The 26,526-nt window shown below is 42.0% G+C and overlaps 1 protein-coding gene across 1 annotated transcript in view; it reads left to right on the top strand.

Moving 5' to 3' along the window:
* Positions 1-1,930: 1,930 nt before the first annotated feature.
* The window catches only part of KTN1 (kinectin 1 (kinesin receptor)), a 55,872-nt gene continuing 31,276 nt past the window's right edge, over positions 1,931-26,526 (top strand). The window contains exons 1-16 of the mRNA XM_009695880.1: positions 1,931-2,482; positions 4,101-4,238; positions 6,705-6,872; positions 9,196-9,326; positions 11,386-11,502; positions 14,390-14,530; positions 16,650-16,756; positions 18,353-18,485; positions 19,514-19,601; positions 19,898-20,064; positions 20,704-20,772; positions 22,626-22,663; positions 23,257-23,347; positions 23,674-23,742; positions 24,483-24,520; positions 24,636-24,726. Of these exons, the coding sequence (XP_009694182.1) occupies positions 1,960-2,482; positions 4,101-4,238; positions 6,705-6,872; positions 9,196-9,326; positions 11,386-11,502; positions 14,390-14,530; positions 16,650-16,756; positions 18,353-18,485; positions 19,514-19,601; positions 19,898-20,064; positions 20,704-20,772; positions 22,626-22,663; positions 23,257-23,347; positions 23,674-23,742; positions 24,483-24,520; positions 24,636-24,726 (2,109 nt within the window). The 5' untranslated portion in view covers positions 1,931-1,959. The remainder of the gene's footprint in view (positions 2,483-4,100; positions 4,239-6,704; positions 6,873-9,195; positions 9,327-11,385; positions 11,503-14,389; positions 14,531-16,649; positions 16,757-18,352; positions 18,486-19,513; positions 19,602-19,897; positions 20,065-20,703; positions 20,773-22,625; positions 22,664-23,256; positions 23,348-23,673; positions 23,743-24,482; positions 24,521-24,635; positions 24,727-26,526) is intronic.

Genomic DNA, 26,526 nt, shown 5'->3' with positions numbered 1-26,526 from the left:
TCTGAAACTTTCTGTGCTGGATGTAATTCTAGACCCAAGCCTTTTCGGTGAGCTATGCGTGCACAGAAAATAAATACAAACCAGGATGAGACTTCACGTTAAGACAACTGATGAATAATTAGTGAATTGAAAAGTTAGTCTTTTATTTGTATAAGTTAATAGCCAAATTAGAGTTCCCAATCCTTGCTTTCTGTGCTGTTCAATGCACTGTACAAATATATTATCACAGTAACTCCTCTCCATCCAGAAACTACTACGTACAACAACTCTTCCCTCTTGAGCTAGAGAGAGACAGGCTTCAAACTGAGCTCTCACCAATGTGGCAGGATGGCAAGCCAGTTTACGACAGCAGCTTCCAGCACAGCCAGGAGTGGAGGTAAAACAACCTTAAATGTAGTACTATCAGGTATTTAAAGAGTAATCCTCCGTCTGCCCAGAAGCAAGGAGAGCCTGTCCTATCCCTGCACCATGCAACTTCTACATGGACTTTATTCCCCGTGCCCTCAGTAGGCACATCTATTTTCTTTTTCTAAGCTGAGGTGGAAATACTCCAAGCAATATTGCTTTAAGGAGTGGGGCAGTTCTCCCTATCATTTTTGGGGTCATCTCACTTAGATATAAACTTGTGTGAAGCTCTCGCCCCCAAGCTGGTTGAGGAGAAGCAGAAGAGCAGAGTGATACATAACTTTGCCTGGAGTCATTAACAGTATGAGCTTCCCCAGGTGGTGTTGAGGACCTTTGCACATGTTGGAGGGTGCTGCAGTTGGGCAGGGGTTGTGGAGAAGGTGACAAAGATTATGGGAGACACAACCTGGGTTAGATCCCTTGCCCTTTCATTCCCAAGAGAATGAGTCTCCCAAGGGACAGTTGAGTTGAAGACTTGTCTTTTGTGTAGAGGAAAATGTCGTTGAAGCACATGCTTTCCATTGTGGTTTTTAAACTGAGTTGGTGAATCGGGAATTGCACTTGCTTAATTTTTTTTTTAATGGTTGGTGCTTTTTTTTTTCCTTGGAACAGTCTGGAGAGGGTTTGGATTCTTCCTGCAAAAATCCAGGTCTGTTCGTAGTGATCAGTTGTGAACTGGGGCCAAGAAAAGCCAGATTTTCCCAACATTAGGTTTTTTTAGCTTCATGCTGACTTTTTTTTTAACTCTCTGGTTCCTGTTTTTTTAAAAAATATTTTAATGCTTGGGGTATAAGTAGTGTTTTTAACAAATTATTCTGGAGTCATCTGGTCTGTTAGTGCCCTGGAAGTTGTACGCTGTTACATATGGAAAATAAGTAACAGATCTTCCTGTCTTCCTATAAATGTGTGGAATTTTCATGAGTTTAATGCTGGGTTTTAGACTTCAAAAAGCGGTTTTGAAAATACCTGAATCTTTGTGGTTGACTAAAATTTAGAGCTGTCTCCCTTCTTCCCCTCATTTTACTGCTGAAGCTATCATAAATCTGGGAACAAAAGGAAGTTGAAATTTAACCCCCACTTGCCAAGATAAAAATCTTAATTCATTACTTTTGATTTATGGCAAAAAAAAAGTGTTGCTCTGCATGTACTGGTCCTTATTTCACAGCCTCTGAAAGTGCTGTCTCATGTACTTCTGAAATCAAAAGCTTTAACTTTATGAAATTTCCCTTGGGAAGGGAGAATGAGGAAGATGAAGAAAAGTAAGGAAAGAGAACTGCTGTCTTCCAAGATCAGCAGTTGTGCGAACTGTGGTTCCTTTCTATCTGTGCTAACAACTTTGAAGCAAATGGTAAATGATTCCAGAAGTTGTTCCATGATTGATATAGTTTGATAATTTTATTAAAAAGTATTTTAAGGCTTCTCTAAAACAATGAGAAAGCTTCTTTTATTATTATAATTGGTGGAGGAAATAATACTGAGGGAAAACCTGTTCAAAACTTTTTTTTTCTTTTTTCCCCATAGGTTCTTTTTTAAATATAGCGAAGAAAAAGCACAATGGAGTTTTACGAGTCTACCTACTTTATCATCCTCATTCCTTCTGTGGTTATTACGGTCATCTTCCTCTTCTTCTGGCTTTTCATGAAAGAAACTTTATATGATGAAGTCCTTGCAAAACAGAAAAGGGACCTAAAGTTTCCACCTACCAAGACAGATAAAAAGAAAACGGAGAAGAAGAAGAACAAGAAGAAAGAAGCTCAGAATGGGAACATTCACGAGTCTGACTCTGAAAGTACACCTCGGGACTTTAAGCTCTCTGATGCCCTGAGTACTGATGAAGAGCACGTGGCTCCCGTTCCCTTGAGTGTGACTGAAGCATCTACCGGCGTTAGAGAACGGAAGAAGAAGGAGAAGAAGCATAAAGCCGTTCAAGATGATCATGTAACTAAGGAGTCGGAAGGATCCAAGTCTTCAGGCAAGAAAGTAGATCCAGTCCCTGTTACAAAACAGCCCACTCCACCATCTGAATCAGCAGCATCTAAGAAGAAGCCTGGGCAGAAGAAGCAGAAAAATGGAATGGGTATCTGATGTTGCATATGCTTCTTGCACAGAACGCCAAAACCGTGTTCTGCTTTTTGCAAGGCCACAGAGTGTCTCTCACAACTGTTCTGCCTCACCTCTACGGGGCAAAGCTCACTTCTAACCTTTTCCTTTTTATGAGCTATTGCTTTTTTCCCCCTGTTTTTTTCATCTGGCAGCAATGCTCTCGTTTTTCTCCTCCCATCCTTGCTTTCTTCTACTGCAGATTGAGTGAAACAGGGTAGCTCATATTTTTGCTTTGCTCTATGGTTTGGTTACTTTGCTCTCAAGCTGTCAAAACTTTGATTACCTGGAAGAAGTCATTAGATGTTTTCTGTGTGCATTCTGATGTCAAGCACAGAAAAAGCAGAGTCCTAAGAGTGGCTGTTCTGATAAGGAAGGACATCTAGAGTAACCTCATAGCAGACTGTGCAAAATAAATCACTGTGCAAGTGCTGGCTTAGTGTACAAAGAGGTGTTTGGTGGCTGATTCACAGAAAGAAGCACTTACAGCTGCTTCCCACCTGCTACACCTCTATAATTGAATGGAACTGATGCTCAGAAAACTGGTCCAGCCATTGTAACTGGAACATCCAATCTAGAACAGACCCAAAACTGTGGTCAGAATTGCCTGTGACTGTCTTGACCACATTCTCAGCAGAAGTTGACATGTCTGAGTGTGATTATCTGACTATGAATAGAAGTTAAAAAGAATAAAAATACCCAGTTTCAGAAATAAGTGAAAACAGAGCTATTTGCAGATCACCCCTTTGAGATGCAGGCATAACAGGTTTGCTACAGGGAGTGAGGAAAAGAACGACATTGCTGCTTGATGTGGTGATTTTTTTTTTCTTTTTCTGAAAAAAGGGAGAAAAAAGACCCACCCACTGCCAACAAAAAAAAAAGTATCAAATCTTGTTTGTGGGTGTTCTCCAAAAAATCTCTGTGGCATAGTTAAAATGTGGTCTGCAAGCACTGTTCTGAGGGCAGCCACAACTAACTCTTATCCTTGATTACAGGAGCTGACACCATAACCCTGTATTGTGTGTGTCAGCTCTGACAAGAATATTATATAGCACAGGCTGTCCAAAAAGATAAAAAATTTTCTCACTAGAAACAACTTTAAAAAAAGAACAGTTCCTTAATGTGGAACACTTATTTTCTGCTTCTCGCAGTCCCAGTAGCTATTGGGGTTGTGTGTTTAAAGTGCTGAAGTGGGTTCCTGAGGGGGGGGAAAAATTACTTCTTGCAAGTAAAACTAACATGGGTAACACGTGCTCTCTGCTCTGTCACAGTAAAACCTGGATTGGATTTGTTAAACTGTTACTTGCATTGCCGTATGTTCTGCTTGCAGATAAGATTCCTGTCTGTCAAAACACTCGGTGCTGTGGCTCTTGATTCTGCTAAACCTTTCTATTGCTTTGGGGTCTCATCTGATATGGAAAGTGTATGTGTTTGTGAGTGCGTGTGTGTACCTATGTATGGATAAATTCCTGTGCTGATTTAAAATACATGAGGGTTCTTTTCTGGGAGTGGACTTTGGTTATTACAGACGTACTGATGTAAAAGTAATGATGAGCATATACAGAAGAGCATATTGTCTTAATTGTCTGTTACAGATGATCAGGATACTAAGACTGATTCTGTTGTATCTCCTGCCAAAAAGCAAGACCCGGTGCTGCTCCACCAGGAGATAAAGCAAGAAAATGTATCAGGAAAGAAGAAAGTCTCTGCGAAGAAGCAGAAAGTTGATAATGGTGAGAATACAGATGGTGACTTAGTTCAGATAAACCTAACTGTTAAACCTTTTTGCCATCCATACTTTAGTTTCTCTTCCTTTGGAAAAGAAACTTGTAGAAGAATAACTCTTTCGATTTGAAAAAGCAGGAATTCCAGGTAGGAAAGATTGCTCAGCCTGAGATACTGTTTAATTTTATGAACATCTGGTACCACTGAACATGGGATGATGCTGTGAACCTTTCTGAGCTCTTTTGGATCCAAACATCCACGCTTGAATTGAGGAGTAATGTGTTGACTTAGCGTATAAGCTGAGCAGGCTCTAAGTTGCTCTGAGCGAGGCATGGCTGGAACTGTTGCGGTCATCTGCCCCAAACAAGACTGCGGTTTTTTTAGCCGGTTGCTTTGACCACGTTCCTCTCTTATTGTCCTTTTGTTAGCTAGCTGTTGCTCCAACATAAGCTGTTCATGTTTACTGTCAAGGCCTTTACTGTTCGTCATCCCTCATTCTCTGCCAAGATGCTGTTTCTTGTCTCCTCTTGGCTCAGTGTGCCTCTGTGTTTGTTTTTTTTACAATGAGTGCTCTTGTGCCTGTAGCTTTTGCGAAGAGCATGACCATGAAGTTCTGTGAGGCCACCTTGTTAACTTCTCAAAACTCTTCTTTACGGGGACGGCTATGAAGAAGTTGGCAGCTGGTGGACTGCTCCTGGAGTAGACAATGTTGGTCACCGTTTCCTTAATACTTCGGTCAGGTCATCAGGGTCTGGATCATTTGTGGGTCCTGGTCAGACCAGGGTGGGGTTTCAAGTAGTGTAGGGCTTCTGTATGTTATAACAACTGAAAAACTTCCAAATTATTCCTGGAAGAAACCTAGTGATGGAGAACCTAGGATGTGATTGCCTTTTATGGATGTTCTTGTGCTTTTCCTGATGAATCCATTGCCTTCTTTTGAGGGGTCGTTTTATGGACCACAGACTTGTCTGTACATGGCAAATAAGTGTCAGTACCAGCTCAGCCAGCATTAAAGCTAAGCTCTCAGTGCTACACAGGAATAGCTCATGCAGTGTTTGAACACAAGCTGTTTTCTTTTAAAGCCACATCTCCAAAATGACAGAGCAAAAATTAGCTGCAATGGGCATCCGGATTAGCCGAGACAGTACTATGGGGATTTCAGATGTTACTGACACTGGGAAATGTCTCATTGATATTAAATAGATTTTGAAAGGAGAAGAATAAAATGAGGAGGCGAAGTTAATAAGGAGAGGAAGGGAAAAGGTGATGATAGTAAGTGGATTAGGTGGTGAATATTTGTGCTAGAGGAGAGCCCTCCTCACTTCTGAGCTTGCAGTGTACCTGCAGGTGTTTGTGGGCTGCTGAAGTGGAAAGGCTGTAGCAGGTGACCCAAAAGGTCCATCTGGCCTATTCTGCTTCTTAACAGCAGCCAGAATACAGAAGTGTGTTTTATAACTGGCTCTCTGGCAGCCAGGAATGTGTATTAGTCTTGCACTGATGCCTGAAACTTTGCATCCCACCCAGTTTCTCCTCTCTGGTCTGCCGCATGGCATCTGTTGTCCATCAGCCCTTCGGTCTGGGCTGGCTGGGTCAGTGGGCTTTCCTGCTGTGGCATGGCTCTGTGCACTATGTCTTGCATACTTCAGACAGCATGGACCGGCAGCTCAGGAGCTTGGCAAACAGCAAATCCAGCTCTGATGCTGGCCGTATCTGTTGTCCCTGGTCTGTCGCTCTTCCTCTCCCCTCCCCTGCTTTTGTCTCGGCAGCGCAGGCTGAAAAGTTCTTTGGACAGAGGCTGATCCTCACCATGTTTATACTGTGCTGTGTGAATGGAGACCCGAGGTTGGTCGGTACCTCTGGGTACCTCTCTGAATATTAATGTTGCCTAAAGCCTGCTCTGACAGATGGGATATCTTCATTAAGTGCAATTGAGCCTGCATGTGAAATAAACTTGATTTGCTGTCCCTACTGCATGTTCTGACTAAATGGTTTGTAAGTGGTGCAGGTGATGTAATCTGGGTGAAAATGCTGGCAGGAAGGTACCAGCTTTTAACAGAATGAGGACAAAAGACTTTACTCATACTTCAGGGATGCTGAATGATTTCATACGCAGCCACAATTAAACCAGTCTCATTGATGCTATGTGCAACTTTCTCGTTAAAGCGAAACGAAACGAAAGTCAAAATGTAAAGGTTCTTCTCTGCTACTTGTTAAAATGCTAAAAGGCAGCTTTGGAAAGAGAAATTTAATTGAAGCTATTAAATTACTATGCGTAAGAGACCTTTATTTAATAAACTTACCTGAAGAACTTTAATGAGTTAAGCTGTGAAGGGTAATAGAAATAGAGAGTATAAGTAACTATTGAGGTTAGAGATGCTTTAATCCAACTCTCTAATGTGTTATGCACCTTTTCTAAAAATGTTGATGTTAATTATTACAAAGCTTTAACCCATCCTGTGGGCTCTTGATTACAGTTTTGGTGGATGAACCTCTTATTCAAGCAACTACTTACATTCCTTTGATGGATAATTCTGATGCTGGCACTTTGGAAAAGCGAGAAGCGGTTGAAGTAGCAAAACAAAACGTGAATGAGGGGATCCAGAAGAGCAGTGGCAAGAAACTGAAGAATGAAACTGATAAAGGTAAGAAACCGATAATGCAGTCTGTTTCTGGCATAGCCTGCTTGCAGACTTGAATAGGGAAAACATGCTGTGTATGTGGGGAGGGCTATCTTCTCTTACTTGCTAGGAAGAAGTGATTTGAGGAAAGTATTTGTGGCTGCAGGACACTGTTCCTGTCTGTGCTCGTTTCCCCTCTGTCTTTGGCACTGTTGAAAGGGCTCTGTGCCATCTGAATCCTTTTAGCGCTGGCTGTAGGCTTTTGTGTCCTTAACAGTGAGCAAATGGGTGATCGCAGACCACACAGATGCATGCGAGCTAGTTTTGCAGTGGATAGTTCAGGCATCCCTAACAATGATGGACTCTAAACCAAGAGCTTTCAGGATGGGCTCTTGGAGTCTGCTTGAGACTGGGAGTGTATGCTCTGTTCATGGAGCTAGCTGGGGCTGACCAGCCAGTGTGTGTCTTTAAGTGCGACATGGAGTTACTTGAAGCAAATTGCCGGTGAAGGTAATCTGGCAGTTTCCAGGAAGACTTTGAATTTTCCTTTCAATGCAGTTGGAATTGGTTGGGACAGGGGAGCTTCCTTCATACTCTCCCATGGAGGCCTGGAGTGATCCATAAGCATTGTGTCCTACCCTGAAGGTTTTAAATAGGCCGCTGACCTGCTCAAAGCAGGCCAAACTTCCTTCGCTCCTTGAGGTGAGACCCTCAAATTGGCGGGCGGCCAGAGAGGAGAAGCCAAGTGACTGAGTGGTGATTCTCTGCTCAGGTTTGTGCAGAAGGCCGTCTCTCCTACATTGTTGCCTGGCCACTCACTACACTCCTTGGAACCTCTCTTTTTAGACTTATCTTCTAAAATGCTCACTTGAAAGCTGCCTCGCAACTCTTTGTGGTATCTAGATTGGATTCCCACTTGCCTGAGACTCCTCTTGTGCTTCTAGCTCAATGACTGCATATTACTGCCCTGCAGCATCAAAGCCTCTCACGTGAACCCGTCCCTTCTCATTTCCTTTGTGCACTGTAACCTTCTATATGAGCTCCTAATTCTCCTGTGTCAGCTGGGATTTGCCCTCCCAATATAGAAATCTTCCCCTGTTCTAGTTGTAAGCTTCTTGGATGCAGGGGCAAGGTCTTCCTGTCTTCAGGGAGCACAAGGCTCAGGCTGGTCCAAGGCAAGCTACTATAGACTTCTGGCTAACTGGTCTCTGGATTTTGGCGTGTTCCTGGTAACGACATCACTGATGTCAGTGCCGTAATGATGTGATCTGAAAACTGTGGCCAAGACTGAGTTGGATTTAGGACTTGGAGAGAGGGTGCTAGAATTTCTCTGTACTTTTCCTCTGCCCCTCCTGCACTCTGTTATTCAGTGATTTGTTTTTATGCTCGGTGATTTCTCGTAGGCGCTTAGTATCACTACCACTTTTTTGTTCTTCGTTTATTTTTCAAACTCTGGAGAGGTTTGGGTTTGTGTAACTTGGTTTCAATGTCATGTTTAGCACCTGTGGTGAGAAACCTGGACCCTTCTCCATGATCTCTGGGACACTTTCTGAATCAAGCATCGCTTTTAAGCTTTTCTTTTTTCCTCCAATGTGTTCACCTACTTTTGTGCGCTGGTGAATATTTGACAGATACTGGATGCCTTGGTCTTGTGCTTCAGTTTACTGAAGTTAGGGGGCCACCTAATGACCTCTGTATGTGCAGCCTGGTTTTTGTATGAACAATGTTTTTTGTTCCTGTTAGAGCATAGTTCAGTTGAATTGCGTTTCCTTGTTTGTCTTTTTAAACACTTAGTCATGAAGAGAGATCTTACTGATTTATCTTACTACTGCTGAACTCCTTCTGCAGCATTTCATTTCCAAACTTAGATTGAGGGAATATTTTTCTGGTTTCCATAGATTGTAATCAGAAATGTGCCAGTTTTTAACTTCATTACTTTGTCATGTGCATATCGCTTGTGGAGCCAGGCTGTCCTTTAAATTGAGAGCTCAGTTTGAATTACTGGCATAATACCCTAGAAAAGACTCTTCAAGTTTTCACATTTATGCTATTTTTTCCTCCAAAATCTGTGTTATGCTTTGTCTTCTTGCTAGCAACATTATAAATGTTACCAACTGTACAAACAAAGTGGTGGGATTTTTTCCCAAAGCTATCAGCTGGCAGATTGTTATCAGATTTAAATGGGAGATGTTGTTTTTGCTGAATGTTCGTGACCTCTTGCTTCTTGGCATTTCAGACTGAAATTAAATATAATGCATAATGATACCCCATCACATGCTGTTTTGAGGCAAAATAAATAATTCTGTATGGAGTCCAAAGTAAATATATCCTCCCTTCTGTGTTGCAGAGAATGCTGAAGTGAAATTTAAAGACTTTGTAATGGCCATGAAGAATATGATCTTCACTGAAGATGAGGCCCGTTGCGTAGTGGAGGTGTTAAAGGAAAAATCCAGTGCAATTCATGATGTCTTGCAAAAGGTGAATGACCGTGGGTGGCGGGGGGAGAAGACTATTAAATAAGCAGAAATTGGAAGAGCTGCTGTCAAATTAGCTGTATCAATGTTCTGTTGTGACTTCTGCATTCTGTCTTTGGGAGACTTTTTCCAGCTGGTCTGTGCTTGCTTTGCATGCAGAAAGCAGTTGTCAGATGTCTGTGTGCTGCCATCTGCCATCCCATGGACTGGCTAGACAGGCTGATGGCTTCTGACCGCTCATAGAGAGCAGACATAACCATGGAGAGTAAGGTATATAATGTAGGACTGCTGCCGTGTGTGTGTTGGCATGGAGGAAGGCTGTCTGGTGACTTTAAAGGGTGAGCCTTCACAGATGTGTAAATAGGATACACTGTAGTAGAAACTAAGAAAAAACTGCTGTGATGGTGTACTTGATCAGCTAATTCAATGTTTTGCAAGTCTCTCTGTCTTGTAAGTCTATACATTCTAGTCTGCTGACTTCTTTGGATATTTTTCTCAGGATTGTAGGGCAAGTCAGATTCGGAAGAGACCTCGGGGTTTGTAGTTCAACCTCCTATACAAAGCAGGGCCAGCTCTGAGGTCAGCCCAGGCTACTCAGGGCTTTATCTAGTCTGACTTGAAACCTTCAGGGACTGAGACTGCACAGCCCTTCTGGGCAACCTGTGCCAGTGCTTGACGGTTCTTTTTGTAATTTTTGTATTAAGACAGAAGAGAATGGTGACCACCAAATACCTCCTCCTCCTTGACATGACTCATCATGATTGTCACTTTGTGCTTGTAATATCCTGTTTGTCACACTTGAAGTATTGCAATTCTGTATTCTTCTGCAGATACCATACCAGAACAGAAATGCAGAACTGGGTATGTGTTAATTCAGTTAATGCAATATAGTAGCATATCACGCAATTAAGGTTGGAAGGACTTGAGGAGGTCATGCAGTCCAACTGCCTTGCTCCAAACAGGCTCAACATTGAATTCAGAGCAAGTTGCTCAGGGTTTTGTCCAGCTGGGTCTTGAAAACCTGCAAGGACAGAGACTTCACATTCTTTCTGGGCCCTTGTTTCAGTGCTTGACTTGCAATGGTGTTGCCTGTTCTATGTGGAACAGTAGCCAGCTTGCTTGCTGTATTTTTTTCTTTTAAAGGAAGGTTTGGTGTTAAAGTTAAACCTCTAGGGTCAAAATGGGTTCCTGGGTTGGTACACAACCAAAAAAATGTAGATTTCTGTAGATGGAAATGTGAATATTTTCCTATCTGTAGCTCATGCAAGACATCGACAATGTGTTTTGTACTGCATGCATATGTAATACCACTACAGAAGAACTTCAGAACAAATTCAGAGTGCATTTATGGGACTGACACTTCTTTGCTTCTTCAGTTATCAGAATCCATTGAGTGAAGTCTGAGCACAAATGTTTAGAAGGTTTGCCCCTTACTGCAGTAATTTAAGTTTTAGGACCAGTATACAAGTGGCAGGACAGTGGGGATTGTGCCTCTAGTTCTGTTCCTTGTAATATCTCTGAAACTTTGTGTGTCGGTGTGCCAGCCAAAACACAATTCTGTCAACTGGAGGCTCTCCTATGGAGTGGAAGGAGAGACCAGATCAGCGTTCCCTTTTTCCTTTTGTAGCGAGATACTTAGAGATGAAGTTTGTTGGATTATACCAGCTTTGAGTCTGAGTTGGACCAGGTGATCTTGGAAATCCTTTCCAACCTCAATTATTGAATGATTCAGCATCTCTGTGTCTTTTTCCTTTATTTCTCTTAATGACTGTTCTTTGTTTTCCCCAGTGCCACCACAGTGGCTCTCTTCTAAAGCAGAAGCACTTTAAGAGCCCATTTATTCTCTTGATTGATTTCAGTGCATTTGAAAATGCATTTCCTTGTCTGATGCAGGATCCATTAGCAGCAGAACTGGGTACTGGTGGTGCCATGTACGCCATGCAGACAGACAATTCAGGGGCAGGAGCTGGTGTTTCTTGCTCTCAGGTTTGCTCCGCTGCCTGCAAGCATGCTGTGCAAGTACTTCTGGCGTGTATGATCATTTTTATGGACTTTTGCTGCAGGCTAGCAAGGCTGAGTCGGCTGCAGCTGCACATCAGCTACAAGACAAAGAGAAGATGCTTGCTGCGATGAAGGAGGAGGCAGCTGTTGCAAAGGAGCAGTGCAAGCAGCTCAGTCAGGTAAATATTAAGAGACTTGTGCATATAGAGAGCTGTGGGAGAGGAGCAGGGGCTTGTAGGACTAGCAGCCAGTAAATGCTGGTTTACTGAGCTTAGTGTAAATTGAAAGGTGGAATTTTTTTATATTGGGAAAGCTTACCGAGACAGTATGCTTAGTTTTATGATGCTATTAATGTATTTATGCAGAGTTATTTTCCAGTAGTTTTTCCAGAGAGTTAATTTACTGAGACTTTTAAGCTGAGACTATTTTTCTTTTCAAAAGGTTACTTTAAAAACACTTCCTGCATGAGTATAAGACTGTTTCGTGGATGCAAATATTAAACATCTTTTCTGCATTGCAGTTTTAATTTGGTACATATTCTAGCGTTCACATGCTTGTGTGCTTGTAGGCACAAGAATCATCTATCAGTTTTCTTCAAGAAGCTACAGAAAGTGTAAACTGCATGCTTAGCTCCTTGAGTTATAGCTCTGCTTTAGACTTACAGGGATGCTGATGCGCTACTTCAAGACTAGTTTATGAAACTTTTTTTTTACGATGGTTTCAGATGCAAATATTAAACATCTTTTCTGCATTGCAGTTTTAATTTGGTACATATTCTAGTGTTCACATGCTTGTGTGCTTGTAGGCACAAGAATCATCTATCAGTTTTCTTCAAGAAGCTACAGAAAGTGTAAACTGCATGCTTAGCCCCTTGAGTTATAGCTCTGCTTTAGACTTGAAGTAGTGCATCAGCATCCCTGTAAGACTAGTTTATGAAACTTTTTTTTACAATGGTTTCAGAGGAAAGAGGTAATGGTAGAACAAATAATTAGGCAGATATGGAGTGAATTGGAGACTTCTGGGGGGAGGATTCTTATGTTTTGGCTAGTTTGGAGCACACAGGCATTAGGCTCAGGAAGGCCGCGTTGTGGAACAAAAGTTGGGCACAGAAAGCTGGGTGGCTAAAGATGGGAGCAGAGTGGCCAGAGGGCATGGGAGTTGGGAGCCTTGGCAGTTGAGAAGGGAAGGAGGGAGTAGGTATTGTGTGGGCTCCTGGCAGGGCACAGGTAGGTGTGTATTTGTGAATGGGATCAAGAGGTTTGGGCTAGTCAGTGTGTAACTGTAGGAAGAAAGGACTTGTGATGTGTTTGGCGAGAGGGGAAAGAAACTCTGGCTCAGGATTACAGAATGCAAGGGGGTGCTGGAGAAGCAGAGGGAATGTATGGAGGAGCCTGAGTGGGGGGGTAGCTGATGCGGTTGGGGGAAAAAACATCTGCAAAATGGTGCTTGTGGAGGCAAGGTGGGAGCTGTGGAGACGTAGGGGTGGTGTGGTGGGTTTTTGCCATCCGGATTGGGGAAGGGAGAAGGAAAAATAAATGGGCATGCCTGAAAGCTGGGAGAAATGGATAAAACCAAAGTTACTGCAGTGCTGAAGTATCAGGATAAGAAAGGGAAGAAGCTCAGCTTGACTAACAAAAAGCTCTTATCTTCTAATTAATGTGTTTCTCTGAAAACACTGCCAGAAGCTACGGAGGGACTTCAGGGTACAGAGATGTTCCTGCAGGGGTGTTGATAATGATAGATGATGATAACTGGAGAGGATAAATGAGAGCAAGAAGTGCCTGACCTCGGAGGTATTTGGCATAACACAGGCTAGGTGAAAGTTAATCTTCCCAGGATCTCTGGTGCTGCCTTGACAGGGTAGCTGGGTTCCTGAGGGCTGCAGGTGGATGTGGAATTGATGGAGGGGTAGAAAGAAGCTGCAATATATCCTGGTGCCCCTCTTTTTGTTGCATCTTAGCAGATGCAAATATAACATGGAGAAAGCTGTTTACGTATACTTTTTTATACTTCACAAATACAAAACTTTTTACACTGTATTTGCAGAAGTGACTTGACTTTTGATGTGACTCAAGTTCTGAAATGCCTCCACAAACATGGGTTTGGGAACTCGTATCACTTACTTTATTTGGGAGGGAACAGCCTCCTGAAGCTAGTAAGTTGGATCTAAAAGAGAGAACAGCTTTTATTTAAATTAAAATGTAGAGAAAGTTATAACTACTCTGAAGAGATGGAGGGTATTCAGGCTAATAATTTATAGCACTTAAATTATGTGTCAGTGTTCTCTGGCAGCGTAAGGACCTGTGTGCTGTGCTGCATAGCTGGAAACACCTGAAGCTTAGATGATACAAATACCTCATTCTGTGATGGGAGCTTGCTGAAAGCTGCACTTAATGTTTTTGCTTACTACAGGAAGTGCTTTTATATTCCAGAGGAGCAGCTCTATGGATTTCTCAGGTGTCTGGGTTGAATTGATGGCTAATAAACGATTAATCTAAATAGCAACCTGAATTTTCATTTGAAAGCTATAATATGGTATCATGCTGGTGGGATTCAGGGCTTCTCTGGCTGTTGCTGGGTACTAATAGCCCATCTCCTCGGGCAAAACTGTTGGCTTTGCAACCTGCTACAAGGCAATTATTTGCTCTAAAATGCTGTGTTGTTTTGCCACAGTTCTTTACCTGCATTCTTGTGTTTTGTTAAACTTGGGATGAAAAGTCTAAGCTCTGCCCTGTGTGATATCTGTGGTTTTAATTGTTAGGTCTCTAATTTGGCCAAACCCGATAGAAATAAAACTCCAGCTCTTCTGAGGCAACAGAAGATCAGTGTTCAGATTGGCAAACCTCTTTTTAGTAAATGTGAAATTATGCTGATTCTAAAGCCTCATAAAGGTGCTGGAAGTTTGGTTAGGTCTAATGCTGTAATTTCTCTGAGCAAAGACTGGTGCTGACTCTGGTTTGATGCATACTTGCTATATTTTTCGTTATTTTAAAACACCAGCTATTAGACTCTAGAAAGGAGTAGTAGATGACTTATTTCCCATTTTCCTTTCACTTCCCACCCAAGGAGCTCGTTGCAGAAAAGGAGAGGAACGGCTTGCTTACAGCAAAAATGCGAGAGCGCATCAACACGCTAGAAAAGGAGCACGGCACTTTTCAGAGCAAAATACATGTTAGTTACCAAGAATCTCAGCAGATGAAGATAAAGGTAAATACTTTACCAAAACTGTTCGAGGTGATGTTCATGCACAAGCAGATCAGTGCTGAGAAATTGTTGCTTTAGCGAGGGTGCAGCATTTGATGTTTACTCACACAGAAATTGGCTACACTAGTTACCCTGAGCCTTGAATGCAGTGTGCTGGTAGCTGGTGGTGTAACACGTCTGCGTGAGGATGGGACACTTTGGTGGTTTCCTGGCTTAAAAGAAAGACAAGGTGTTCTCACAGGTGACTCTTGTAGTCTGTAAAAGACCAGTGCTAGCTAGGTAGCCAGTCTCTGATCTGGTTACTTTTCTTTCATGATATTCTGCTGAAATGTTACTCAAGTGTAGCATCTAACTGAAATACTCAACTTGAGAGCCACTAATGCTGATGATAATTTACCAGCGGATAAATCTCATGTTTTTAAATTATAGTACAGAGTGACAACGTAGCATAATATACAAGAAATACCATTGCCTGGGAGAGTGCTTTGTTGAAAATATTTGCAGGGTGGACACTTGCATTTGTTGTTAAGACCCTTGTTACTCTCTCCTGAAGTTGTATTATAATGGAGTAAACTCAGATTAGTTTGTTTCATCACATGAAAAACTTTAACTTAGAAGTCATTTTTGTTAGAAAACTCTTATACCAGCTTGACTGGTGCTTAGATTTCATATTCTAGTATTTTTTTTCTTATATGAATGTCACAGCATCAAGCCCAGCATGCAAACTTTCCAGCTTTAGTAATGTACCTTCTGTCTCGGCACTTCAGAGAGTAGCATCTCTGCAGTTTTGGAGCAGAACTACGTTCTCCTGAGCAGAGACAACTTCCTTTGAACCTATATAGATAACTGCATAACGAAAGGGCCTTACCACTGGCTGAGGAGGGTGAAGGAGATCTGGGCATGACTTGGGTGGCTTTTGCAAACGCTGCTATCGCAGGCAAAGCTGGAGAAAAAAGGATGTGCAGAGGAACCGGTGCTCTGGTTCTGCTCCCTCTGCTGAAGTCCTGTAGCATTGCAGAGACGCTGAAACTCAATTGTCAAAGCTTCCAGTTATATGGGATTTGTGCCCCTCTTTCTGTTGGGATCTTGTCTGTCTGTTGACATTAAAAAAAAAAAAAACCAAAACCCCAAAAAACAAAACAGGAGGAGGGGAAGAACCCCCCCAAGAAATGTCCAAGGGCCAACTTGTTACATGCGTTGGTGCTGAGCCGGAGGTGGCTGCTCTGCAAGACTGCTGTCTTCTGCTGTCGTGGTTGTCCAAACACTTGTTTGGATTTTTTTTCATATACAAAATCCTCATTGGCGAATCAGCCATCTGATGAAACTGGGTTCTGGAAATGGTGTCAGCCATGTCTACAAACTGGCGCTGGTAGAGGAAGAAAGCATTATAGCTGTATGTGGTCGAGGATTTTTTCAGAGCAGGCTGTTGAGCTGTAAGACCAGCTATGCTGTTGTCTGCATATGCAGAGTCCATTTTTTTTTTTTTTACCTTTGAATGCTGTCTTTTGATTTTGTTTGCACCTTGGGTTTTCAGGGCTTCTTTCTGCCTCGGTTTGGAACTATGTTGAAAATGCAATCAAAGCATATTATTGCCTAAATAAACAATCTATTTCATAGTCTTGACTTCAGGATATTAGATGAGGACTAGCCTTTTGCAGTTTACATGCTATAATCTGTGTATCATTAGTTAGTTTATACTTTTTCTGCTTTGTTTAAAGGCTTGGTAAACTTCTAAGGTTAATTCATGGTACGTTTATTTTATTTCCTTTTGGAAAAGTATTGATACCCAGTTATTGACAAGTATCTAAAGTTATACAGCTGAGCAATTGGTATCCTAAGTAACACTTGTGTAGTCTTTTAAACAAACAAAGTTGCCTTGATAAATAGATTGATACACTGGTATAAAAGGAAAACAGTGCTTTTATTTGAGCAAGAGGATCTGAGTTGCACGGTTTAAGAGTGGGTGTGTAAGGAAGGATGTAAAGCTGCCCCTCTCCCAAAAAATCCACTTAGTTGTATTCACTTAAACTCTTGTGATATCTACTGTTATAAGTTGTTGGTTTTTTTTTTTATTGCTCCATAGTTTAATCTTTTTTGGAATTGATCTTTCTTTCCCCATCAGTTCCAGCAACTCCGTGAACAGATGGAGGCAGAAATAAGCCACCTGAAGCAGGAAAACGGTATCCTGAGAGATGCTGTCAGTACTTCTACCAATCAAATGGAGAGCAAGTATGTTGGCAGCTACTTGGAGATCTGTGTGTTTTTAAGCCTTCCCTGAAGAGTTGTTCTGGCTTCTGCTCCTTTTGTTTCCATCTCCTTGGCTGTCTCTGAATTTATTGTTCAACTAGGAACACTGACGTTTTGGGCTGGGGAGGTAGCTATTTGTATTTGTGTTGAGTGAAGGCTTTCAAAACAGATAACTGTCTCTTTATCAATTTGAAGCCTGAGCTTTTAGAGGGTGGGTGCTGAGGCTTTAACCAAAAGTGCAGAAGTGCTCAGGCACAGTTGGTTTTTTTGACAGGGTATGTATCCTTTTCCCTGAGGCTTTAGGAGAGGTGCTGATGCTGGCCTCTTGGGAGAACAACAGCTCTAAACTTACAAATCAGTCTTGCAAAAAAAAAAAATATCTACACCCTGCAGTTAATGATACCGCTGGGGTGGCACTTGGATTTATCTGCTGGTATTGCAAATGTTTGCAGAACCAAAAAGGCATCTCAGGGTTTCATCTTTTGTGAGTTATGACTTAGACTGCCCCTGCGCTGGCAGAGAGGATTGTATCTGTTGTGGTAAAAACTGAGCACCCCGGTAAGGTGCATATTTAGACGGGTGAATTACTCCCAGTGGGCTTCTACCTATAGAAAGCAAAACTGACACTTTATATGCTCTCAGATATTTGTTACTGTTGGAGACTAGAATGTCAGAACCACTGTCAGGGCTTGGAAAGGGCTCAGTATCTTCCTTTTCTGACTATGCTGTTCTCGCAGAGATGCTGCTTCTATATGGACCTTTCTCTTAACAGCTTCTGCGCTGCCCAGCGCGGGTTTGGCAAAGGTGTGTTTCCCTCCCTGCGTGTGTCCTGCTGGGGCAGGTTGATACAAGAAGTGCTCAGAGAAGGGTACTGATACCCTGATTTTAGGTGTTCTGTACATAGAAATGAAGCACCGTTGCCTCTTAGACAGTTATCCTGAAAAATCCTTAATTGAGGCAAATTTAAGATAAAATGCTTTTTATTTGCTTAGACACAAAGGGGAGCCTTTTAAAAATCTTGCCTTGGGCTATACAAGTGCATCTTCTCTCCCTAAGTGAGAGAATGCATCAGATTCTTTCATAAGTTAATAGATAAGTCAAGGCCAGGAGACAGTGTATAGTCTGAAGAGATGCTGCATGCAGTTAGCAGTCCAGGAGGAATAGTCTTCAGTAAGTCTGAGATCAATAATCCTTTATGGGAAGAGGAAAGGAATGTGAATTTCAATGTGAGACCTTTTCTTATGCTGAACCTCCTTAGTTTATATAAGCCTGTCCAAATTATGCCCATCAGCTTGCAAAGCTTGTAAAGGAAATGATGCTTGTGGCTCGTTGCTGACCTTTTTGTTTCTGACTCAGTGGGTTGTAGCTGCTGTGCTGATGACCAAGAGTACCTGACCCTCATCCCTTTCCTAGGATGAAGCAATGTGTGTGTGGGGGTAAAAACCAATCCACCCAGTACAGCCCTCTGGCTGCAAATACAGGACTTGGTGTTGATGCTTGAGTAGCTGTTGTTATGGCCTATGCTTCTTGTTTTTTAAAAAAAAAAAGCAGCAAAGCTATGAAAATGTGTATTTTTAGGCAGGCGGCTGAGCTGAACAAACTGCGCCAGGATTATGCTAGGCTGATGAATGAGCTGGGAGAGAAGAGCAGTAAGTTGCAGCAAGAGGAGCTCCAGAAGAAGAACGCAGAGCAGGCAGTTGCTCAGCTAAAGGTGACTTGGGTTTTCTCTGCCTGTCGAGTTGCAGTCGAGGCTTTATCTGAGCCAAGTTCTGAATTGGGTTGGATGTGATGTGTGTGAGAACCGCTTTAGCTGTTTCCCTGGCCACTGAAATCTGTCTCCTTTATATGTGCAAGTATCTATTTTCAGATAGGCTGAGCCGGTCTGTGGGGTTTTTTAATGTTTTTATTCAGTTCTCTAGGTTTTGAATGATTACAAACCTCCCTATGAAGTGAAACTTAACCTTCCAGGGAAATATCTTTAAAAAGCTTAACTGGTAATGTTGAACTTTGCTTTCTATGAGCTTAGAATTCCAGCAAGATTTGATATTTTGGAGTCATCTAGATGGCATTGTCCTCATGTGATGATTTTTTTTTTTAAATTTGAAACTACATGCTTTTGCTTAAATGTATGTTTAAATTTTTAAATAAATATACTTTTTAAAGAGTTAAACTGTAAATGGGCTGGCTTCTGGATGCATCTCTTTCCTTTTCTTTGGAAGAAAAGGTCTTTTGTGTTATTTTTTTTCAGAAGAGAAACCTAGTGTTTTCAAGTGAGAATGCCAATTTGGAACGTTTCTTTTTTCATATTTGCAATTAAGTCTTAGTTACCAGAAGTTCTCCCTGCCTCTAGCCCTTGCAGGTGGAGAGTTGGTAGCTAGAGTTGAGGCATGTTTTAATTACTAGATGCAGATTTATGAGATGCATGGCTAGTCTGTCTTCTAGTGTTAATTCTGAACTTGCAGTGCAAAGATGCTATACTTCCATATTACAGAAACCATTCTGTTAAGAGCCTGTAATGAAATCCTGTTCATGGTTTGCCTTTCAAATTAATAGGCTAAACGACTCTAGGAGGAGGATTACAGGGCACTCTGTCTCTCTGATATGTCCTAATGGAAGCAAGAAACCATTTTACTTCATTGCCATATGTTTTGGGAATAGCACTGGGAGATGCACTCTGAATGTTTCAAAAATAAATTAAAAGCTAGACTTCTTTTCATCAACTCTTTCTTCAATACGAAGGTCCAGCAGCAGGAAGCAGAGAGAAGATGGGAGGAAATCCAGGCTTATCTCAGGAAAAGAACAGCAGAACACGAAGCGGCACAACAAGGCATGTATCGCAGAATTCCCAAATAACGTTTACTGGAGTAATTTGGCTGTTGCCATTTGTAAAAAAGGGTGTTATTGAGTAAATGGCTTAAATAAAGCTCAGGTGAAGTCAGTACTGCTTCAGCACTCTGGGGAAATAGTACGTTGTGATACCAGTTAGTTTGAATGCTGATGAGAGAGCTGAACCTTGACTTGCTGGAATGAGACTTCAAATCAGTCACCCTGTTTACAATGAAATTATTTCTCCCAGAGTTAAATATTTATTTCTGAATTAAAATCCTAACATTTCTGCTACAGATGTGCAGAATAAGCTTGTGGCCAAAGACAATGAAATCCAGAGCTTGCACAGTAAACTTACTGATACAATGGTGTCAAAACAGCAGCTGGAGCAGAGGATGTTGCAGTTAATGGAGGCTGAGCAAAAGAGAGCTACTGCGGAGGACTCCATGCAAATGCAGGTGCAGGTAGTATTGCTCAAGTATCTTAAGGGTTTGGCTTTTTTCCTCTCACTTTGTACCTATGGAAACACAGTAATATCCTTGAAATGCTGCTTTAGTAAAGCTTTCCCACTGAATAAAGAATGAGAAAACTGTGTGCCAGTCTAGCATCTGGCAACTTACGGAGTTAGACCTTGCGGTGCTGTGAGGAGGTCTGGGGCTATCTCAGACCTGAGAAGCACTCCGGGCAAGTCAGGAAAACGTGCTGACTCAGGCAATTTCCCAAGGTGTGAAATGATGCTATGGTCTGGGGCACACCCTGGAAGAGCAGCTATGTACCTTTGATGTTTGTGCGAGCTCTTCTGGAGTGATCTTCTCGTGGCATCAAGTGGGGATGGGCAGTGTGGACATAGCTCGTGAGGGCTTCAGGGAAACCAAATGGTGTATGGTGGGGCAGGGAATATTTTTCTCTTGATGCAGAACAGGTTCTTGTGCTTCCATTCAAACTGGTTGACCTTAGTGGGGAGAAAAATAGCATCTTTGAAAAGTCTGACATGTAAATGCTAAGCTGTTCTTACTAACGTAATCATGGCTATGAGCTAATCCTAGCAAAAGTTGACTAGCTGCAGATCTCAGCCTGCTTTTCTTTCTGTGCTTTCTTACAAGGAGCTGATAGAGCAGAATGATGCTTTGAATGCTCAGCTTCAGAAGTTTCATTCACAAATGGCAGCCCAGGTACAGCATGTTCTCAGACTCTCTTTTGTAGTCATGCATTGTGAACTTTTAATGAAAGTCAGATTCTTTTTTGGTAACTGGATATGAGATATGTAATACTGAAAGCAAAGACTTGTTAGTATCCTCTTTTCTCATGTTTCTCAAACTGGTTTAAAACTTAAGCTTCTGCTGTCCTTTTGAGGGGAAAAAAATTCCACTTATTTTCTCCTGTAGTGGCTTTCATTTATAACCAAAGGGTAGACTACCTTTTTAGATGTTTGTTTTCTGTAGCTTTGCATGTGTACGATTCTATCTTGTGGTTCTTTTGGTCTTTTTGCAGTCTTCCTGTGAACCACCTGATCATGCTTTTCCCTTGTGCATCAGGTTGAGAAACTGTCTCTTATGGGAGCTCCTGTATAAAGCTGTTTGTTCATTGCAGTAGTGATTTCTGTGCAGAATAAAAAAAAAACCAAAACACCCTAAAAAAACCAAACAACAAACAAACCCCCCAAAACCCACCAAACCTGCACAGTGCCTTTATAAATTCTTTTAGTCTCTAAAATTTTAGTTTGACTAGGTATTTTTTTTTTGAGAAATGATTTCTGTTGTAAACTATGTAAAACCTCGGAGTCGGTGAAGTTGCTTCCCTGTAGGTCACAGAAATCGACTCAGACCATAACTTCTGTGGGTGCAGGTGAAGACTGTTCCTATGCAGTTGGGTGCTGCTTTCTTTTAATCATAGATGTGCTTGATGTGGTTGGATTAAATTCAGTATCAGCCTGAAAATGTGTCATCTGACATTGCTCGAAGTGCTTTAACCCATTGGGTGGGGAGAGCAGTGAAGGAAGAGGCACTCTAGATTTACAACATCTTCATGACCAGCCCTTTAAAAGGGCTTTGAAAAGAAATCCATAGGGAAATTTTACTTTTTAGCACTGGGTTACACAAGGAGGCTGTTGGAAGGAGGTGTGTGCTTTCCCCTTGTAGCCCCACTGGCCCTGAAAAAGCAGGGCTGCTTTCCGACCATGGGCAGTGGGTGTGAAATAGCATGTTGGGGACGTGAGGTTGGAGTGGATACTGCTCTGGACTTCAGGCTTGATGACAGTGTGTTGGCTATTAAAGAGACCCTCTGAGACTGGAACTATTTGTTCCCTTTTTTTTTTCTTCTTCTCTGATGCTGTTTTCTATGGTATGATCCGGATAAGGCAGTGTAGGAATTGCTGTAGGGTCCCATGGGCACAAGCTCTGCGAGATCCAGGATTTTGGGGAAGGGTAAGGGCTGGATAAGGAGAACCATATATCTGAAGCACAAATCAACATTGAAGTTCTTCCACTGCTGCTACCAAACTGGATGTGAAACAGTCTGCAGAGGTCCCTCGATGCCTTGATAACCAGTGTGATGGGTGTCTTCTGCCCCATTGTGGGTGACCACATAGGAACAGGCTTTTTGCAGGGGGGGAAAAATGCCTCTTGGTGATTTTATGCTGCTATTTCTGTTCCTAACACAAGTCCTGATGCACTGTGCAGGGTTTTCCTCTTTTAAAATTAGAGTGATTTGTCAGCAGAATGTCCCATAAAGCACTTAATCTTTGGGAGACAAGTGCAGCTGATCCCTGTGGCTTGTTTGAATCTGGTAAAGGGCAAATAAGATGGTTCATTTTTTCCCTTCGTGTTGCCTTAGGCCAAAGGGGAAGGATCATTAGTATATACTGGTATTCCTTCAATGTTTCTTGGCCAGGAAATAGTTGAAGCGTCCTGTGCCAGTTTGAAATAACTAGACAAATCTTACGAATGCTATTCCTGGCTCACTGTAGATGGTGATTTTTTTGACTTGCTTTACTTTCAGCTATTTTTTTTTTCTTCCCCTTCTGCAGACCTCAGCCTCAGTCCTGGCAGAAGAACTACACAAAGTGTGAGCATTCATTCCCTGTGGTATTTGGGAGGTGTTACTGGCTTTTAATGCGTGCTACCTTTCCTCTGCGCACGTGCAGTGCATACGAGAGGGACTGGTCTGTCTATGCTTTTAACTTCTCACCATGAGATTGACTTGGGAGCTGGGAAACAGTTTCCTGCGGATTTCCCTTCCGTGTCTGGCCTCAGGTTTGGAGTCTGTTGGATGTGGCTCTGTGCTACACAGAAAGCAATGTCTCCTGTCTTGTTTATCGCTGCCTGTGTGCAGGGACCAGTACAGCGTGCAGGAATGTGTGTGACCATGAGAACTGTTAATATTTGGGCTATATGGCTGTGCCAGGAGATTTCCCCCTGTGGGAGATGGAGTAATTGTTGTGTTTCAGAGCTAGAGGATGTCTCATAAATTTTTGGCAAGCGAACAGCATTTAAAATGAATGGAAAAGCTTTTGGACCCAAAGTGGACTGTGAGTAGGATTTAGAGTAGGAGCTGGACTTAAGGGCCAGCATGTATTTTCTGTTTAGCCTGATGCTTCATGTACTGCTTTCATCCAAGACCTTTTAGTACTGATATCTCATCATTTCTCATTTGTGTAGGATTGCAGAAAAGGACAAACAGATAAAGCAGATGGAGGACTCATTAGGCAATGAACATGCCAACTTAACCAACAAGGAGGAAGAGCTCAAGGTATAATAAAAGCATGTGTAAATGCCAGCTGATACAGGGAGAGGTTTGTTGGCTGCGTGTACAAAATGAAGCCTGCAAGGCTGCTGCCTTTATGTCTAGAAACAGCTCTTTCAGCTACAAGTCTGCAGACTTTGCTCTTCTAGGCAAGGCCCATGCTTGATACTGGGAAGCTGTTGATAAGAAAGCTTGAGGTTTTTCCATGGGATTACCTCTAGAGTCCATCAAAAGTAACCTGAAATACTTTGCGCTGGAGAATGAACTTACCTGAAATACTGTCTCTATGCAAAGTGCAAATATATCTATGTTGGTTTTTCTCCTTCCTTCAGGTCTTACAGACTATGAACCTGTCCCTGAAATCAGAAGTACAGAAGTTACAGGCTTTGACAAATGAACAGGTAAAATAATTGTTTAATTGAGTATTTAATTTTACTCTCTTCACACTACCTATTCTGTCATAAGTGCAAATGCAGATCCGTTGGCTTTAAACAAGCTGTGCTTAAGCATATTAGAGGTGTGAGGCTATGGAATCGGGCTAATACGTGATTCCCTGGGGTTCTTATAGCTGGTGGGAGGCCGCCTACTTACCCTTCCTTCACCAGCAAAATCTTTCATACTTGGATATCCAAGTTCCTGAAGCAATTTACTTGGTTCATCTAGATTTCCAGGCATGCAGGGTGCAGGACACTTCACAGGAGTGAACATAACTGTACTTGAATATGCAGTCCTGGCACTTGCATACAAGAGTCATAAGCATCCCTCTAAAAAACCTGAAAAGCACACAACCCCCCTGCCTCACCATAGATATCTCTTTAGAACCAAACAAAATGCTGTTCCTCTGTTACTGCTATGTGACCTGTTCAATACAGAGGTGGAAGAGAAGCGTTTAATTAGAGATAATACTGGTTGCCAAATGAATCTCTTTGAGATATTCTTCCCTTTGCATAATTGCATGCTTGCATGGCATATATTGGTGTGTTAAAAGTGCATGAAGACAAGCTTACCCCTTTCGTTCTTGCTGGTGAGTCATGTGCCGAGAGGCCAAATGACTTGTTCTAGCTTTTTAATATTGTGGAATGAAAGGTTGATTGAATCATGTGATGTATCCTAAGTCTGTGTTAATCCTCTTTATATCTAGGCTGCTGCTGCACATGAGCTGGAAAGGATGCAGAAAAGGTAAATAGCTCTGGGATTTGATAAACAATGTTTGTCAGTCTTATGTTCTTTTGAATTGGTGCTTTTTGTAAGACTTGGATGAGGAAACGTATTTAACTGTACTGCTGTGTCTCAGCATTCACATCAAAGATGACAAAATAAGAACTCTTGAAGATCAGCTTCAAGAAGAACTGGCTCAGATTTCAAACACAAAAGAAGAATTCAAGGTAAGATACAGCATAGCTGTTCTTGTGCTTATTTACTGTAAGTTTTCCAGACTTCGGAGGTTGTTTTTTCAATTGAATGTTGATTTGTAAAATAGAACTGACTTCTGGGTGTTACAGTAAATTACAGTATTCTGTTTGTAAGGCAAGAGCAGTGTGGGATGCCACAGTAGTAGCAACAGACTGTGCAACAAAGAAAGAGATGGGGTAACACAAGTTAAGTGCAGTGTCTGCAGTTGTGAAGAGTGAGGTCTTTGAAATCTGGAAGAGGAGGTTGTTCAGTAAAAGCTATTGTGATTTTCCTGCATTTCACCTTGTAATACGACTTTTAAGGCCTTGGTGTGAGCCTTTTGTTGCTTGGATTATCATGTTGTTAGGTTTTTTTCCTGTTAAGGTAGGTGTAAAAATGCTTATTTTCTCCTGCTATTTTCCAAATTGTTTCTTGTAAGACTGCAGCTAAATTGCTAAAGCTTTTAGTTCTGACATCTGGGGTCTGCACAGCAAAGCTGGTACTTGTTTCTAGATGGCATGTGCTGAGAACAACTTAACTCCTCCTTGCCCTCTGCCACCTTAGGCTCTTTGTTCTGAACTTTAGCTGTTAGAAATAGACCTGCTTCCTGAGAAAGGTGATGACTCCATCTTTTTAACTCCTTTAAAGCCCATGTTGGATACTGCTGCTCTTCTGATGTTCCTGGTGAAAGGTCATTCATTCAGTCTCATAATGTCAAGTTGGTAGCTTTGCTAGCAAGGAACAGAGCAGGTGGGTAGTGACAGAGGCAGGATGCTTTTGTAGCGGAAACCATGCCGTATGAGTCTTCTGCAGCTCTTTGAAGGTGTTAGCAAGCAGGTAGTAAACTTGATTCATGTATTAAAGTGGCACTTTCAAAGAGGTTTTGATGAGAGTCCCTTGAAAGGCTTTGTAGTTTCTCTAAGCTGTCAGAGAATAAGAGGGAAGAAGTTTGCTCAGTTAATAGGATAGGAAACGAAGTACAATTCAGTTGATTTTTTGTAATAAAGCTCTTTCTGAGTCTTCAGTGAAGAGTGTGCTGGGTAATGGGTGCATAAATGGTCTGGAAAGGGGAGTGGGAAGAGGTGGCAGGCTTGAGTAAGTTCGCAAGCCTCAAGTTAGTGATGCTCTTGGGGCTTTCAGTGTGGAGAAACATTTTAAAATGGCAGATGGAGTGGTGAAAATGAATACGAGGAGGAATAATCTGAACTTCCTCTAGTGTGATGGTTTCTGTAGTAACTGTTACCCAGGAAAAAGGCCTTAGAAATGTGCTGGGTAGTTATGTGCTGAAATGGACTCAGTGCTAAGTAATGGCAAAAATCACCTGGAGGCAATTCTAGCAGTTCTTGGGAAGTGAATAGAGAACTGGACGCAGATCATCATCATCATGTTACTGTGGAAATCTATAGTGCATGCACTCTCAGCATGAATATTATGTGCCCTTCCAGTTGCTTCTTCCTCCTGTCTTTGATCCCAAACATAAGCCAGACTGACTCCGTACTAAATGCTTCCACCTGAGGAAGTGCTGCTTTTTTCCCATGCACATGAAAGAGGGAAAAACCAGGTTCAAAACAGCAATTCTTTTAATCCTCACTATTACTGTCCCGTCCTGCTTGTGTTGTCCCTGTAAGGCTTTGGGTCTGAAGCACAGATAATTTTACTTTGTAAAGCACCAAGCAAGTCTTTTTTTTCAAAGACTTTATAAAGCAAAAAGCAGTAAAAGAGGAGGATTTTAAAATATCCAGGCAGGCAGCCTGTCCGTTAAGGGCTGCTGTGTCCATTGTACGGAGCAGGCA

This window comes from Cariama cristata, unplaced genomic scaffold (assembly GCF_000690535.1).
Source record: "Cariama cristata isolate BGI_N322 unplaced genomic scaffold, ASM69053v1 scaffold420, whole genome shotgun sequence".
Taxonomy (NCBI): Eukaryota; Metazoa; Chordata; class Aves; order Cariamiformes; family Cariamidae; genus Cariama; species Cariama cristata.
The sequence above is the reverse complement of the archived record's forward strand: the minus strand, read 5'-3'. Positions and strand labels throughout refer to the sequence as shown.